Source organism: Hemicordylus capensis, chromosome 2, assembly GCF_027244095.1.
Source record: "Hemicordylus capensis ecotype Gifberg chromosome 2, rHemCap1.1.pri, whole genome shotgun sequence".
Classification (NCBI taxonomy): domain Eukaryota; kingdom Metazoa; phylum Chordata; class Lepidosauria; order Squamata; family Cordylidae; genus Hemicordylus; species Hemicordylus capensis.
Genome location: NC_069658.1, coordinates 237,094,684 through 237,112,674, shown reverse-complemented (window position 1 = coordinate 237,112,674; position 17,991 = coordinate 237,094,684). Strand labels below are relative to the sequence as shown.

General features: G+C 46.7%; 2 protein-coding genes across 2 annotated transcripts in view; both read right to left on the bottom strand.

Annotated features, from left to right (window-relative positions):
* The window catches only part of LOC128343873 (zinc finger protein 850-like), a 38,930-nt gene extending 36,643 nt beyond the window's left edge, over positions 1-2,287 (bottom strand). The window contains exons 1-3 of the mRNA XM_053293308.1: positions 2,111-2,287; positions 899-1,406; positions 114-228 (exon numbers count right to left, since the gene is read on the bottom strand). Of these exons, the coding sequence (XP_053149283.1) occupies positions 114-228; positions 899-1,312 (529 nt within the window). The 5' untranslated portion in view covers positions 1,313-1,406; positions 2,111-2,287. The remainder of the gene's footprint in view (positions 1-113; positions 229-898; positions 1,407-2,110) is intronic.
* Positions 2,288-5,047: 2,760 nt separating this feature from the next.
* Positions 5,048-16,278, bottom strand: LOC128348183 (zinc finger protein 485-like). The gene is made up of 6 exons (XM_053303895.1): positions 15,986-16,278; positions 14,681-15,188; positions 13,511-13,637; positions 12,591-12,673; positions 10,745-10,871; positions 5,048-7,641 (listed from the first exon to the last, which is right to left on the bottom strand). The coding sequence occupies exons 2-6, from the start codon at positions 15,092-15,094 to the stop codon at positions 6,371-6,373; spliced, it is 2,022 nt and encodes a 673-aa protein (XP_053159870.1). The 5' UTR covers positions 15,095-15,188; positions 15,986-16,278; the 3' UTR covers positions 5,048-6,370.
* Positions 16,279-17,991: the final 1,713 nt, after the last annotated feature.

Sequence of the window (17,991 nt, the reverse complement as noted above, 5' to 3'; positions counted from 1 at the left end):
CATAATATTGACACCTATCATAACACAAATTATCCTTCAACTGTGGGAGAAGCTGGAGAAAAGGTTCAACCCCCAAATGACTCGAGGGAGTCATCCACCCCTCCCCATCTTACCCAGTAAGCCCCCCTCCTGTGAGATCCCCTTGGACAACAGCCTCTGCCCAGCGTCCGGTGGAGCCTTCTCTGTCTCGTGGAAACCGGAGACTACTTCGGACAACAGTCCTTGCTTCTGAAACAGACAGAAGAGCAGATCCCAAGCAGGGAACAGGAAGACAGGGATTAGAAATGGGAGCGGGTCGGAAAGTCGAACTCTTAGTCCATCTAGCTCCGTGCACTAACTGGCAGCACCTCTCCCAAGTTTCAGGCAGGAGTCTTTCCCAGAACTATCTTCCGCACACAATCAGATGCTCCTCCACTGAGCTATCGCCCCACCCCTGTAAAAAAGCCCCTAACCAAAGAATGGCATGGGGTGGGAGGGTCATCTCCTTGAGTCATTTCCTAGTGGCTTTCCTAGGAGAGCTGGTCTTGTGGTAGCAAACATGAATTGACCCCTTTGCTAAGCTGGATCACCCCTGTTAACTTTTGCATGGGTAACATGTCTGAGCACTATTAGATATTCCCCTTAGAGGATGGGGCTCTTCTGGGAAGAACATCTGCACGCTTTCAGGCAGAAGGTTCCCAGTTCCCTCCCTGGCATCTCTAAGATAGGGCTGAGAGAGACTCCTGCCTGCAACCTTGGAGAAGCCACTGCCTGTCTGTGTAGAGAATACTGAGCTAGATGGACCAGTGGTCTCAATCAGTATAAGGCAGCTTCCTATGTTTCTATGTTAATTGATCTTAGGATCTCCTGCCTCCTATTCTCAGCTCTTGGCGACCCCCAGGATGAAATGCTCTCTCACCTGCAGATCTTCCTGCTGCTTCCCCTCTGCCTGGCTCAAGAGGAAACCTTCTGCCAGGGCCACTGCCTGGGAACTGGTCTCCGCTCCACATTCTCTGACCCAGATCTCCATATCTAGGGGAAGGACAGTCAGGAACTGCTCCAGAATCACCAGGTCCAGCATCTGAGCTTTCGTGTGTGTCTCTGGCTTCAACCACTGATGGCAAAGGTGGTGGAGTTGGCTGCAAACCTCTCGAGGCCCCTCAGACTCCTGGTAGCCAAACTGCCTGAAGTGCTGGCACTGTGAATCTGAGCTGCTGGTGTCCTCTTCCTGGATCTGCTGATCAGTCCTTTCCCAGAATTCCCCAGTCATCCCAGCCTGGATGGCCTCAGGGCCTTTTCCTGCTTCATTGCCAGCCATGTCTCCCTTTTCCATCTTTAATCTGCTCTAAAGCAGCCTCTGACAGACTCCCTTCCAAGGGATGGAGGTCTGTGACCACCTTGGAAATTCCACCTTGGGGATCTTCTCCCTGGAAGAAAAGGAGACAAATGCTAGGAATCAAAGAGAAACTAGAAATACAGTGTGTCAAAGGTATGTGTGTGTCTTTCCTTGAGAGCCGCACAAGTCACCTTCCCCTTAATTCTCCCTTTGGCTTTCCCTTGAGCCCCCTCCTACCAGCACTGCATTTGCTTCACAATTTTTCTTCTACAACATTTATATCTACTTTATCCCTCCCCTTCAGGAGTTTTCTGCATGCTGGAAGCCCCATCTTAAGTCCCTGGCATAGGCCAGAAAAAAAGATCCCTGCCTGCAAACCTGGAGAGCTGCTGTCCGTCAGTGCAGACAGTACTGAGCAAGGTGGACCAAAGGTCTGACTCAGTAGGCAGCTTCAGAGATGCTCCTTACCTGCAGTTCTTCTGAGGGCAAATCAAAAGAATTGAACCAGAACTGAAATGGAATTGAAGAGCTCCAAGGGAAGACTTAGCCCAGAAGGAGTAAACAACTTTATCTTAGAAATCCGGAATGGGAGAACAGCACAGAGCATCGGTCTATGGGGTGAAAGGGGCAGGGGGAGAGCCAGGTGCTCGTCTAAGCTTAGCCTGTACCCCCACGAGCAGTTGCCTGCCTCCCTCCCTGTCTGGATCTCCCACCAGCGACCCCCTTCCTTGCCCACCTGCCATTTCCCCCTCTATCCCCCATAGACCCCTCTCCTTCAATGCACGAGCGCCTCACCAGATTCCTCCGAGGCCTGAGAAGAGCAGCGTCCCGCGCGGGAACTTCAGCTCCTTCCTTCTCCAAGTTCAGGGAGGAGAAGGGGCTTTCCCGGAGCGACACAGAGGAAATGCACCAGGAAGAAGCATCAAAAGCGGCGTTTGCTCTGCAGCAGCAGATCCCGCCTCCTCCCGCGATTCCCTTCCTGTCGGAGACAAAACATGAGAGAGTCGGCAGGTAGAGCGTCTGCCCTTCTCGCCATGACGCGGCTAACCCGCAAAGGGCAGAAGTCTAACATGAACCGGAAGTAACCTCTGTGTGGCTTTTGTCTTTTTCTACCTCTCTCTCTCTGGCCTTTCCTAGTCCAATAACTTCTTCTCAGAGAATCTATGTAACTGAAGGAACTCATTGCCACCACCAGATAGTGCCGCCAAGCGTATGCCAACGCCAGCCAACGCCAAGAAAGCATCCCTCCAGTGGTGGTGGCTGGTGCCTACCTTATGTTTCCTTTTAGGCAGGTCTGTGACCCCTTTTGGGACAAGGCTGTTATTTCTCATTTACTTTTCTCTTTAAGCAGCGTTCAGAGCTTTTGCTGAAAGGCAATATATACATATTCAGGGTGGCGCAAGTTAACTCACCAGATGCAGTGATAGTCATTGGCTGTCTGCTTTCTGCTATTAGGCTTAGATGCCTTTCAGAGGGGATTAGACCTATGCCTGAAAAAGAGAGAAAGCAAATACCTTGTTCCTCTAAAGTATCACGCTATAGTGGTGAGCAATTTTTATATTTATCCCAAGTCTTTCTGAGTTGTTTTTTTTTTTCTTCTAGGAGGGAGGTCTATCAATGATTGTTAGTTATGATGGTGAAGTGGAACCTCTCTGTTCAGGTGCAGTGTACCTCCGAACAGAGCTGAATTTAGGTAATTTTGGATCCTAGACCTAAAGGCCTTTGGAGGGCTCCCTCCCGCTGCAAGTTAAGCATCATCCCCCTACACACACACACACAGTGACAAACTGTATTTTTAACGCATGGCAGGGATGTAACTATAATAGGGCGGATGGGTTCAAAGAACCAGGGCCCCCAAGGGCCCCCTAACTCCACCCCTCCCTATTTTCTTCAATATATCCTTCATTCCAAGGGACTGCCAGAGAGAGGGGTGAACATGGACCCCTTCTCCCCTAGCTACACCCCTGACAGGTAGGATATATTTATGCAGATATGCCATAGCAGAAACATTTCAACACGCAACTTAACGTATTCCCATCCAACATTTTTCTTCCCGTTCTCTCCACTCTGTCTCTAAAGCACCCGGCAGAGGCCATAGTCACACTCAGAGCCTGGCCCAGTGCAGGCCAGCAGTGACCACACTTTCCGGGACAGTCTAGAGAGGATTGGGGGGGCCCCAGGGTGTGTGGAGGCCCTGGAATTTGGCCCCGAAGTCCAGAGGTAAGTGCGCCACTGCCTCTGAACACCAGTTGCAGGAAGCCAAGGTAGAAGAGAGCTTTGCCTTCACTTCCTACCTGTGGGCTTCCCAGGACATCGGGTTGACCACTGCAGGGAACAGGCTCCTGGCTCCAGTCCAGTCGGGTTTTTTAATTGGCACTGTCATACCCCTACTAACTGGACAAAGAGGCACTTTTTAAATGTGGTGATTCTCTTTATTTAGCAGGGGGAGACTAATTGGCCCTATCCACCCACAGCACAGTACTTCCAGTGACTATTGCTCGGGTCTGTTTCTTTTTAGTTTGTGAGCCCTTTGGGGACAGGGAGCCATCTTATTTATTTATTCTCTATGTAAACCGCTTTGGAAACTTTTACTGGAGAGCACTATATAAATTGCTGTTGTTGCCCTTACATTATTCTCTTGCAAGCCCCCCCCCTTTTTTAAATTATTTTATTGGTTTTAAAGATAAAAATACAAAAATTGGTTGTAAAAATACAAAGATACAAAGATGAAAGGGAAAAAATGAAATTAATGAAATGAAATGAATATAATTCTTATAGTTCTTATAACTCGAAGGTTGCCTAAGTTGTAAATCCTTAAGAGTTGTAAATCCTTAATAGTAAGTGCTGTAGTTTACTGAAAGCTGAGTCTTCTATGGTGTTCTGGTCGGGGATTTCTTTGATAGAAGTAACATGAATCCTCAGTTCAGGAAAAAGAAAGAAAGTACCTTGATGATCTTAAAGTTTGGAGAGGGAGAACAGAGAGGGAACGGCAGAAGAAAATTACAGGAATTAAAGTTGGGAAAGGCAGTCACTAAAAAGCAGATGTTGTTGCTCTCTCCTCTTCGGGTGGGAAACTCATGGAAAGTCTCTCCTGCTGCTACTCCCCTGCAACTGGTACTCGGAGGCATCCTGCCTCTCAGGCTGGAGGTGGCCTATAGCCCTCCAAATAGTAGCCGTTGGTAGACCTGTCCTCACTTGGGGATGTGGGGGACATGAAACACAGCATGGAGGTGAACCCCAGAATAGAAAGGAATTGTGAAATGTGCTTGTCTTCATTTCCTACTGCAGCCAAAGGGCAGCAAAGTAGATCACACCTGCAGTTCAGGACATGGAAGAAGTGGATAGCAGGAAGAACGCACTGCAATGGGAAAGAAGAACAGGGGATCAAGGCAGAAGCCTGAGGCAGCGAACTGGGAGCTGGGTCTAGAGGAGCTCTTGGCAGGGTGTAGGAAACTCACAGGACAAGCCCCCACGCCATCGCAAATGGGCAAGTATGAGCTAGTTAGGGGTGTGCATGGAACTGGTTTGCGCCGTTTGATCCCAATTTGGACCAAATGCGGTTGAACAGATATGTTGGTTCGATCCGTCCGACCGAACGTTCTCAGATCAGTTCAAGAGCCTGTAAGTGCCAGAGACAGCAGTAAAAAAAAACACCAAAAAAACACAACACCAAGCATTTGCCTATATTAAACAAAAAGGCTACTTGGAAATAAGCATACATTTATAAATATGTTCCTGTCAGCAAGATGCAATGTTTAATTAAAAAACAAACAAACAACTAAAACTTTATTACAGTTTTTCCCTTCAAAATACAGTGACAATGTATATTATAATACACTGTATTATACACTGTACAGTTTATATTATAGACAGTGTACAGTGGACAATATACACTGTACAGTGTATATTATAAATAAAATGACACATGTTTATAATATCAATTCCCCCTGCATTGTTCAATTAAATAACCAGTTTTGAACATTAAAAGTAGAGTCAGCTGGGTTCTGCAAATGAACATTCACTTTCACCAAGAGTAAATGTAACAGAGAGAATTTTTGAAGCGTCCACCATTGTGCATTATCATAAATGTATTCATTATCCCATTCAGGGATGGCTTGTGTAATTTCTTGTATGTGAATGTCAAGCCAGCTGATACTTATTAACTAATCCCTCCCCGCCATTCCCAGTCAAACAGACCAATCAACAATTTAAACATGAACAAGATTGGTGGCGAGATCTCATTTCACCTTTCTTTCTGAGGAAAACCAAGAGCATCTTTTCATCCCAGGTTTTCTACAAAGGTTAATTTACCCTTTGTCTACCTTGGTGGCTCCATTTTTACTACAGACCAAATTTCTAGAGTGTTGCAACTTAGATTGTTGTCCATTTTATCATACAACATGTAAATAATGCATAGTACTGAGAAGTATCAATGGTGATATGCATACAGTAGGAGTATAGGAGTGTGTATAGCTATTTCCTTCTTTCCTTCCTTGATTTCAAATAATTATTCAAAAGACTATTTCTGTGAAGTTCCCCAAAGAGCCTTTTACTAACCTACTGCATATAGTTGAGTAATTTCCCCTCCTCTTTATGATATACTATCCAGATCAAGTATATTGCCCTCTCATATTTTTCAATACAGTAGTTGTGTTGTTGAGGCAACTGCTAGGAGGGGGATATGGGGATGAGAGAGAGATATTTGTGGATTAACTTAAAGAAAAAGAGAGAGGGAGGAAAGGTAACGGGGGCGGGAGGTAATGAATAAATTGAATGAATTAATGATTGATTAAGTAGATAGAAAGACAGACAATACAAAACATAAAAACAAAAACTTTTTCCAGGGTTGACAACTAATATTAGCAGGGGAAAGGAGGAGAACAGCATTTTTATATATAATTGGGCCAAATAGGATTCACCAATATAAAATTATACATTTTATTTATAAAGTACATTTATATGGTTTCACCTCAGTGTGGGTTTCTTTGAAGTGAAGTGAGGCTTTTCTTCTGACATACATTCTTTCCACACTCAATGCATTTATATGGTTTCACCTCAGTGTGGGTTCTTTGATACCGAGTAAGCATTCCCTAAGTGTTCCATTCTTGCTGAAGCTCTTTCCACACTCCAAGCATTTATATGGGTTCTCTGATGCACAATAAGATTTCCCTTCCGCGTGAAAGGCTTTCCACACTCCAAACATTTATATGGTTTCTCTCCTGTGTGGATTCTTTGATGCCTTGTAAGCATTCCCTTCTGCCTGAAGCTCTTTCCACACACTAAGCATGTATATGGTTTCTCTCCTGTATGGTTTCTCTGGTGCACAGTAAGATTTCCCTTCTGCCCGAAGCTCTTTCTACACACCAAACATTTATATGGTTTTTTTCCTGTGTGTGTTCTTTGATGTCTAGTAAGCATTCCATTATGGCTGAAGCTCTTTCCACAATCCAGGCATTTATATGGTTTCTCTCCTGTGTGGGTTCTTTGATGCACAATAAGACTTCCCTTCCGCCTGAAGCTCTTTCCACACTCCAAGCATTTATATGGTTTCTCTCCTGTGTGGCTTCTTAGATGCACAATTAGACTTCCCTTCCGCCTGAAGCTCTTTCCACACTCCAGGCATGTATATGGTTTCTCTCCTGTGTGGATTGTTTGATGCCTAGTAAGCATTCCCTTATTGCTGAAGCTCCTTCCACACACCAAGCATTTATATGGTTTCTCTCCTGTGTGGGTTCTTTGATGCACAGTAAGTTTTCCCTTCTGCCTGAAGCTCTTTCCACACTCAAGGCATGTATATGGTTTCTCTCCTGTGTGCATTCTTTGATGCATAGTAAGCATTCCCTTATCTCTGAAGCTCTTTCCACACTCCAAGCATTTATATGGTTTCTCTCCTGTGTGGGTTCTTTGATGCCTAGTAAGCTTTCTATTCTCACTGAAGCTTTTTCCACACTCCAGGCATTGATATGGTTTCTCTCCTGTGTGGCTTCTTTGATGCACAATAAGACTTCCCTGCCACCTGAAGCTCTTTCCACACTCCAAGCATTTATATGATTTCTTTTCCGTGTGCATTTCCCCCTGACATTTAAAGCCTGGTTCAGAACTGTAGCTTTTACTACTCGGGGGCTGCAAGCTTCTCTGTCTTTCTTTCTGCATGGTTTTTTGCATTCCATTTTTATGGACATCACCATGGTGAGAAGCAGATGGTCCAATCTTGTTCTTCCATTGTGCTTCAGTTCCCTTTCTCTCTTCCTCCCTCTTTTTCCATCTGGCAGCTCCCCAATATCCTCTGCTGGGTTTTTCCTCCTTCTTCTTCCCCCAACAGTCACCTGTAGGGATGAAGTGAAAATTGGTCAAAGGAACCGTCGAGAATTTATGATTAGAAATTCTGGAAACACAAACAAGAGGTTAGCAACCTTTTCCATATTTGGTGGCTATGCTATTACACTAAAAGCTATTGGGCTCAGATTCAGAGAAGACTGGAAAATATACTGCAAACAGAACTAGCCTAACCCCCCGCACCCCCCCACCTGCTTTTGGAAGATGAGCCTACATGAAAAATTGACTCAAGGAGTGTATTAAATTGGATTTGCTGTGCAACATGCTGGAAGTTAAGTGCTGTTCCTAATGCTAACGAATAGAAAGAGAAATTATATCACTTTGCAGTTATAGTGAAACGAACTGCCATGGAGAGAGTTAAAGGACAACTTTGGATATGTAACAGATTTATTCAAGGCTGGAGGTGGTTTTTTGTATACTAGCTGAACCTGCACAAAGCCTCTGTGTGCTAGTACTTTATTGATCTGCCGTTCCTGTTTGTTTGGATCCAGTGCCTGGATCTTCGATCAGGTGCCTCTTGGCAGCACCATGGCACAAAGAAAACAAATGGATCTGAAACACAGGTACTCATTATTTTTTACATCAATTTCCCCATCATGATCACATATCACATCCATGTTCACATATGACACTGTAAACCTCTGGGAGTGCTGTCTCTGCCAAGGTCCCTCTCTGAGTGCACAGGGGTCTGTGTGCAGCATGTTAGACTGGGGTCTGGAGAGGGGTGTGTTACCATCACATGGGTTGTTGTCTGAAGCACCAATTCCTCTTCCCTCTCGGGTATCCTCCCCTCCCCAATGCTATGTGTTTGTGGGGGTTTCTCTCAAGATGCCATTATCCTACACGCATGTGTGAAAGAGACATACAGGTGGATGGCTGGTGACATTCCCACGCTTAGCTGCTCTCTGTATTCCCCCTCCTTTGTGTTGGAAGTGAAGGACTCTGTGCTGTCTCATGCCTCAATGACAGACTAGTGAGTCAGAGAGCTAGAGGGGTCAAGACACTGGTAATTCCTCTTCTCTACTGCTCTGACACTATCCCTTTGATATGTAGACTACTACTCTCAGGGACTTCCTCCCATCCTCCTTCTTCTCCCTAACGCACACATTTGCCTCTCTCTGCACCATGTGTGCACAGAGATGCAGACAGCATCTGTCCGTATCCAGCTAGCTAGCTAGATTAGAGATTCTATCTCTCTACTTTCCTATCTAGAATGGAGTTCTCCAATAAAGACTCCTTATATTGATTTGAAACTATGAACTGGCTCCAAGTTTCTTTTGGCTCTTAGCAGACACACATGCCTGGGCAGACTCCGCTGTGTTTTGCCTCTGTGCACTCTGCCATAATAGAAGGATGTTTCTTACCAGAGAGAACTCCCAACACTGTGAGTGTGAGGGAAGGCCATGTGTTTGAGTTTCGGGGCTTCACTGATGCCCCCTGCAAGCCTGAGGGACGTCCACGCGACTCTCTCTCCGGAGAGAGAGGGAGGAAGGGACAGTGGCGGCGTGTTGGGAAAGGAAGGGTTGGGCCAGCAGAAGAGCGGACTTGGCAGCTGCAGTCAGTGCAGTGTGGGGTTGGCAGAGAAAGTAGGTGGGGGCGAGTTGGGGAACTCCCTGACGGATCAAGGAGTGGAAGACTGGAAGCTTGTTGTTGATCCGTCTGTTCTGCTTGATAATCCAGACCAACAACATGGTTCAAACCTCTAACTTAAAGGATCACAGTGCTTGTATCAATTGTTTGGCAGCTCTTTGTAAAGGCAAATTCCCCCCAACAGAGAATGTGTTTTTGTCTGCATTGTTCAAAAGAAACAAAACTTTCCTTTAACCCCCAAACTGGTGCAAAGCAACAAGAACTCTGTTTGTGACCACCGTTTCCTTTTCTTGCCTGTTGTTCTGTATAGGTAGAATCTGATCCACACAAAGGTGGCCAAGACAGAGGCTCCCCACACACAGCATTGCAGATTGCAAGTTTGCCTCCAATTGGTTAAGCACTGTGTGGGCGGGGCTTGCCACATATGTCCTTAGGCTATTCTATATAGATAGATGTTTATTTTAAATTTTCAAGGTTTTTGGAGCAGATTGAAAGGTATGGATAGGTGACCTAAGATTTGGAATAAGATAAAGGTTTTAAAATGAATTTATTGCTCTGGCTAATACATTTTAAAAACATTTTCCAATGTTCATCTGAGCAAAAGACCAAATCGAGAGTGTTACCAAGCAGTGTGTGTTGGCCCTGTGTACGACTGGAATAGGTCCATAGTTGTCACGCTATGAACTCCTGAGCTGCACCAGAAAAGCCAGCCCCAAAGTGAGCACTGAAGTCACCCAGCACCAAAAGCCTAGGTGGCTCCAACACCAACTTGCAACCAGCTCTGTCTGTTAGGGATGCCATTGTGAAACAGGTTGCTCCGTACACTGATAGAATCCCGAATCTATCCCGCATCCCCAGGCCTAGATACACAGACTTGCTATGGTCCAATTGTCTCACAGGGATTCTGGCAAGGGAGATGTTTTTCTGATGGATCGCAGCCACTCCAGCCCCACTCCTTGGGAAGGCTGAGCTCCCCCTCCCTGCAGATGGTCAGCCTCCTGAGGGGAGGGGCTGCAGCTCAGGGGCAGAGCCTCTGCTTGGCCTGCAGGAAGCCCCAGCTTCCATCTCCATGCAGCACTGGGGAATTCACTGGAGAGCTGGTGCCAGTCAGGGTCCTAGTGAAATGGATGGACCAAGGGTCTGAGCCCATATGAGGAAGTCTCAACTCTTTAGGGTCTGTCAGACAGGGGTGCCTCAAGGAGGCTTCATTTCTTTACATTCATTAATTGCATCTCTATTCCACCCCACACAACAACCCTCTAAGGTATGTTAGGCTGAGAGATTCTTGGTTCAGAGCCAACCAATGAGCTTCATCGCTGATGGGTATTCAGACCCAGATCTTCCAGCTTCTAGTTGCACACCGACAAGCTCACCAGACTGGCCCTCTGGCCCATAAGTAGATCGAACCCCATGGCTCAGCAATATTGCTGCCATGCTGTCGCCATCAGAGCAAACCACTGCGATCCCACTGATTCCTTTTAAGGGGAAAAGAGGGAGTCTTACCCAGAGAGGCCACATTCCAGCCATTCTCTTCCATGACTTCCCTGTGCAGAGTCTTTTGGCCACAATCCAGCAGAGCCCACTCCTCCTCTGTGAAATGCACAGCCACGTCCTCAAAGGTCACCCGGCCCTGAAAGAGATGAAGAAGAAAATATCATGGTACTTTTCCTCCACCAGTCAGAAGAGTTGTTCAAGTAAGGTTATGTGAGAAGGTAAAGGGATGTCCAAGGAGTTTCTTTATTCCCCACTTCCCCAAAAGCAAGGATTTGATTATGGGTTGTTGGAGCATGACCTTGTTGCTTGCCCACTGTCCCAAAGGAAACACCAAGGCTAGAATGAAGGATATCCTTTTTATTTGAATCTCATTTTTCACAAATTAGCAGAGCACATTTAAGCAGAAGTCAATAAAACAAATCTCAAAACTCTAAACATAATAAGAAAAGATTATGATCCCAGATATTGAACAGAATATAACCGAGTCGCTTCCCACTCCTGTTGATTCAGTCTGCAGATCTTAAAGCCTATAGCTAAGAACAACCAACAAAAAGCGAGAAACAATCCTCTGAAAGGGGAAAGGTTCTTCCCCCAATGGGGAGGCAAGATCATACATAGGAACATAGGAAGGTGCCATATACAGAATCAGACCATTGGTCCATCTAGCTCCATATTGTCTACACAGACTGGCAGCAGCTTCTCCAAGGTTGCAGGCAGGAATCTTTCTCAGCCATATCTTGGAGATGCCACCAGAGAGGGAACCTGAAACCTACCTGCTCTTCCCAGAGCGGCTCCATCCCCTGAGGGGAATATCTTACAGGGCTCACACTTCTAGTCTCCCATTCATATGCAACCAGGGTGGACCCTGCTTAGCTAAGGGGACAAGTCATGCTTGCTACCACAAGACCAACTCTCCTCCCTGAGAGGACAAAAGAGGCTTTGTTTTTGTTTTGTTCTCCCCCTTTTGGGGGAGATCATTTTCTATTTGTCTTTTTTGAACTTTTGGGGGCAAACCTTGCCCTTTTTGTGGGAACTTCTCTCCTTCAAAGACCCCTTTCCCCTTAAGAGGATTGTTTCTCAACTTTTGCATTTTTCTCTCTTTTTCACAATTGTCTTTAGCTATAGTTCTTTTGAATTTTCTTTTGATTTTATTGCATCTCCTGTTTGGAGTTCTACCCTGCATGGCTGAAACTGATCTGCAGATTGAATCAACAGGTGTGGTGAGAGACCTTGTTAAATTCTGTTCAATATCTGGGTTTTCAACTTTTTCCTATTATGTTTATAGAGTTTTAAGATTGCTATTATTTACTTCTGCTGAAATGTGAAAGATTTCCTATTCTGGAAAGTTGGGAATAACCAAACTCCTTCAATGTTCCCCTGCAGAGTCACTCATTATATTAATAACACTTTTCAACAAGTGGTTGACATAGCAAATAAAAAAAAAGTAATAGGGAGGAAAATTGTGTCCTGCCTCAAAGTGGCTCCCTTTTTAATAAAACAAATAACAGCAGCAGAAACTGCAACTCAGAATGATGGGAGTTGTAGTCAACATCTGGGAATCCCTATTACAGGAAACGCTGGAGGAGACATCAGCAACAGCGACCGGGAAAGACGCTCTCTTGTGAGGAAGAGACACACTTGCTGTCCCCTGCTAAATAATCCAGAGCCAGCCCTTCCAGAGGCACCTCCTCGTCTAGTTAGCCAGATTCAAGCCACCTTGAGTGACCTTCACAGCCTCCCTCGCTGGCAGCCTTGTCAGAAGCCAAAGGAGAGCAAGCTTCTTCCAAGCCCAGAGGGCTGTCCAAGGAAGAGAGTGCCTCTGTCCATCCTCTTTCCCCAACCATCCCTCCCCTACCTGGTCTGGTCGTCCTGAAGCACCTTCCACTCCACCCAAAGGAAGAGATGGCTGAGAATGCAGAGGCAGTGTCACGCCAGCACCTGCAAAGGATGGGAAAGTGATGGGAAGTTGTAGGAGAATTAGAGATAAAGGGGCGGGGGGGATATAAAAGCTAAGAAAAACATTTTAAAGAGAGAGAGAATTAAAAAAACCTGCTCCATGTTGACTTTGTGCAGAATACAACATGCAGATTGGGATGCATAATGTCGACAACCTTCATAAAACAAAACGTCTTTCAACTGTGGGAGAGGCTGGAGAAAAGGGTCATCCCCCAAAAAGACTTGTGGGAGCATAAGAGCAGGACAAGGATTCCAGATGCTCTCCCTCCATCCCATCCATCAGACTGGGGAAAAGGACAAGACTTCAGCCTCCATTCGGAAGAATATGCCAGGAAAAGGCCTGAAGAGGAGGCCCGCTCTAGATGATTTTTCCAAAGTAAGAGTGGAGGATTCCAGCTGACTTCCAAACCTTCACCTTGCAGGAAAGGCAGGCAGATAATGAAAGTGACAAATTAACTGGAATCTGTGGCAGGTGGCAGGTTCCTTCCCCTGCAGGCTGCAGACCCAACTCCTTCAGGGTGGGGGGGCGCAGTCCTACAATGACTGGAGCAGCCTTGCCACTTGTAGGAACAGGTTGCCTTCTACTGAGACAGACCATTGGTCCATCTGGCTCCGTATCGCCCACACTGATTGGCAGAGACCTTCCCCAGCCTACTCATATGTAACTCCCAAAATCCAAAAGATTTAACAAACCTTGTCAGAGGGACAGGAGGAGAACCCTCCTCACAAAGGGGAGCAGGGAAGAAACATAAAAGCAGAACACAGACACCGGAGATAGCTGAGCGAAAACAAAAAGGCGTCCACCCCTCCGCTCCTTACCCAGCAAGGTGGCACCTCTGCCCCCCTCCTGTGAGATCCCCTTGGACAACAGCCTCTGCCCAGCGTCCGGTGGAGCCCTCTCTGCCTCGTGGAAACCGGGGACAGTTTCTGACAACAGTCCTTGCGTCTGAAACAGACAGAAGAGGAGGTCCCAGGCAGGGAACAGGGAGAGAGGGATTATTTATTTATTTATTTTTGCATTTATATACCGCCTTTCGTTAAAAGACAACCCCAAGGCGATTTACAAAAGTTAAAACATACAATAAAAAGGCAATAAAAACATCAAGATTAAAAAATATAAAAACATATAAAAACAGGCATAAAAACAATACAACAGGTAAAGAAAAACAGGATTAGAAATGGAAGAGGGCAGGAAAGACCCACAGGAACATAGGAAGCTGCCTTTTATAACAGCAAACTCTTAGTCCATCTAGTTCCTTGTACACAGCGCCTCTCCAAAGTTTCAGGCAGGAGCCTTTCCCAGAACTATCCTCCGCACACAATCAGATGCTCCTTCACTGAACTATGGCCCCATCCCCCACCCACCCAAAGCCCCTAACCAAAGAATGGCATGGGGTGGGAGTGAGTGAGGGTCATCTCCTTGAGTCATTTCCAAGTGGCTTACTTGGGCAACTTCCAGTTACACAATGAAAGAGAGCTGGTCTTGTGGTAGCAAGCATGAATTGTCCACTTTGCTAAACTGGGTAATCCAGTTAATCCCAGTTAACATTTGAATGAGAGACATGTGTGAGCACTATAAGATATTCCCCTTAGAGCAGGGTTTCTCAATGTGTGAGTCCCCAGATGTTATTGGACTTCAATTCCCATAATCCCCAGCCCCAGTGGCCTTTGGTTAGGAATTATGGGAGCTGAAGTCCAGTTACATCTGGGGACCCACACGTTGAGAATCCCTGCCTTAGAGGATGGGGCTGTTCTGGGAAGAACATCTGCATGCTTGCATGCAGAAGGTTCCCAGTTCCCTCCCTGGTATCTCCAAGATAGGGCTGAGAGAGACTCCTGCCTGCAACCTTGGAGAAGACGCTGCCAGTCTGTGTAGACATCTCGCTCAGTATAAGGCAGCTTCCTATGCTCCTATGCTTAGTTGATCTTAGGATCTCCTGCCTCCTATTCTCAGCTCTTGGCAACTCCCAGGATGAAGCGCTCTCTCACCTGCTGCTCTTCCTGCTGCTTCTCCTCTGCCTGGCTCAGGAGGAAACCTTCTGCCAGGGTCACCGCCTGGGAACTGGTCTCTGCTCCGCATTCTCTGACCCAGCTCTCCATCTCCGGGGGCAGGACAGTCAGGAACTGCTCCAGGATCACCAGGTCCAGCATCTGAGCTTTCGTGTGTCTCTCTGGATCCAGCCACTGACAGCAAAGGTGGTGGAGTTGGCTGCAAACCTCTCGGGGCCCTTCGGTCTCCTGGTAGCAGAACTGCCTGAAGCACTGGCACCGTGCATCTGAGCTGCTGGTGTCCTTTTCCTGGATCTGCTGCCCCGTCCTTTCCAAAAATTCCCCAGTGCTCTCAACCTGGTTGGCCTCAGGGCCTTTTCCTGCTTTATAGCAAGCCATGTCCTCCTTTTCCATCTTTAATCTGCTCTAAAGCAGCCTCCGACAGAGTCCCTTCCAAGTGATGGAGGTTTGTGACCTCCTTGGAAATTCCACCTTGTGGATCTTCTCCCTGAAGGAAAAGGAGACATATTCTAGGAATGTTGTTTTTGTTCATATCCAGCGATGTAAACTACTTTGGGAACTTTTGTTGAAAGGCAGTATATAAATATTCATCGTATTTGAATCCAAGAAAATAGAAAGAGAGTGTGGGAAAGGTGGGTGGAGATGTCTTTGCTTGAGGGCCACACAACTCCCTTTCCCCTTAATCCTCCCCTTGGTTTTCCACTGAGCCCCCTCCTATCACCAATGATAGGAGGTGATAGGATCTTCAGTCCTTCAGCCAGGAAAAAAAGATCCCTGCTTGTAAACCTGGAGAACTGCTGCCAGTCAGTGCAGACAATATTGAGCTAGGTGGACCAATGGTCTGACTCAGCAGGCAGCTTCAGAGATGCTCTTTCTCTGCCCTGTTCTCCCGAGAGAAAATCAGAAGAATTGAATCGGAACTGTAATGGAATTAAAGAGATCCGAGGGAGATCTTGGCTTTGCTGAGCAGAGGGAGGAAACTCGTTTATCTGAGAAACCTGAGATGATTCAACAGCACAGAGCATCTTTCTATGGGGTGAAAGGGGCAGGGGGAGAGTCTAGTGCTCCCCTTAACCTAGCCCCACACCCCCAGGAGCAGCTGCCTTACCTGCCGCCCTGTCCTTGTTCTCTCCCGCCCTGCTTCTGTCTCCCACCACCCACCCGCTTCTCTGCACACCTGGCGTTTCCCCCTCCTTCCCCCCCCCCCACCCCTCTCTCTCCATGCACGAGCGCCTCCCCAGATTCCCCCGAGGCGGGAGGAGACCAGGCTCCCTGTCCACGCACAGTAAAGGGGCTTTGAGGCTTCAGCTCCTTCTTCAGGGTGAAGGAGGCTCCCTCGAGCTCCGGGTAGAAGCAGGAAGGTGAGCAGGATTTGCCCCCTCCTCACGCTCGACCACGAGCGCCTCCACCCCAAGGAAATGCACCAGGCAGGCAGGCAAAGGGGGCATTTGCTGCTCTGCTACGGATCCCGCTTGCTCCCGCCTTTCCCTTCCTCTCTCAGATTCAGCATAATAGAGAAGGAAGGTAGAGCTGAGCGTCTTCCCCGCTCTTCACGATGCGGCTAACCCGCAAATGGCAGCGGTCAAAGATGATTCGAAAGTGACGGCTGCGTGCCTCTTGTCTTTTTCTACGTCTATGGTCTTAGTTATTCCTCCCACCTCGAAAGCGATAAACTAGTTTTCTAAGTTTAGGGTGCAAAGTCGAGTTAAGGGTGCAAACGTTGCGTGGTGAATGGAAAAGAGGCTCAGTTAAGTTTATAGGCGGTAGATACAGGGCAGATAAGAGGAAACCCCCTGCCCCCACCACGCCTGCCAAAAGCACTTATTTAGCTTAGGGATCTCATTGCCAGCACTAGATCTTGACGGAAAGCGTGTGCATATGTCCCTCTCTAACCTCAACACAGCATTCTTCCACTGGGATTGCTGGTTCCTACTTTGTGTGCCCTTTTAGACCCTTTTGGGAAATTTATTTATGTATCATGTGGGTACTCCCTGCCACCAGATGCAAGAGCCAGTGTGGTGTAGTGGTTAGAGTGCTGGACTAGGACTGGGGAGACTCGAGTTCAAATCCTTATTCGGCCATTTTAAAAAAACTAGCTGGGTGACTGGGCCAGTCACTGGACTCTATCCAGCAAGCAGAAAGAGCAATCTGTTGATCAGGCAGAAGTCCAGGCTGGCTGCTTCAGCCACTGACTTTTCATGTTCCAATCCTCTCCAGCCTGAGGATAGTATTTTTATTCAGTTTTCTATGCCATCCTTCATCATATATTCCCAGGGCACTTTACAATAAAACATCAGGAAACAATATAATTTATATAATATAAATATATATCTCTAAACAATTAGTAATAAAACCAGGATCGGACCCATCAGCCGAGATGGACGGGGAGGGACACTGATGGATGATTATGGGATCTTGGAACCAGGTCTGAGACATGCAGAAGCCGTCACGGAAGGGGATTTCTTTATGTTGAGGCTTCCCTTTTTAGCTTCAGTCGGAGCTGGAGAAGCTGAAGCCAAAAGTGCAGCAAGCCACAGTGTGTTGATCCAGCAAAAGTCCAGGCTTCTTGTATTTACACCAGAACTTCATACTTTTTAAAGGCCAGTCTTTATGTTTCACAATCATCCCCCTTCGCAAGGCTATTATTGTTGTTGTTGTTGTTGTTTTGTTTTCTACACCACCCTTCACCATAAATAACTTCCTGGGAAGGGGGTGTCATAACATTCATTTATTTTATTTTATTTTTTTAGTGTTTTTGTATACCCTGCCAAACTCACACTTCTAGGCAGTTTATAATAAATACAACCAATTTAAACGTCAATGAAAACATTAAGATAGTTTTAAACAAATTCAGGACTTTACAAATGTAGTTAAAAGCTTGAATGGGTAAACAAATGCATTTGAAGCTTCTTTCCTTTTCAAAGTGGGCTCCCCACCTGTGTTGTTCCTCCCTTCCTCTTCTCATTGTGGCAAGCAAGGACCGAGGATGCTGCTCCTTCTTTTGGCCATGGAGGCCAGGATGGAGAGCAAGTGGGAAAGTGTCGGGGATGGGGAGTGCCCACTCAGTCTGTTGCCCACCTGCTCACACCTGCCCAACAGGAGGCACTCAACCACACAGGGGAAGGGTATACGGGCTGTCCCCAACCTTTGGGCCAACTCTACCCCCAAAAAAATACCTTTTGCTCTCCCATCCAAAAGAAAACTATATCCAGTAACAGCCCCTAGAGCTTTCCACCACTTGGGGAAGAGGGGGACATGAAACACAGCATGGAGGTGAACCCCAGAATGGA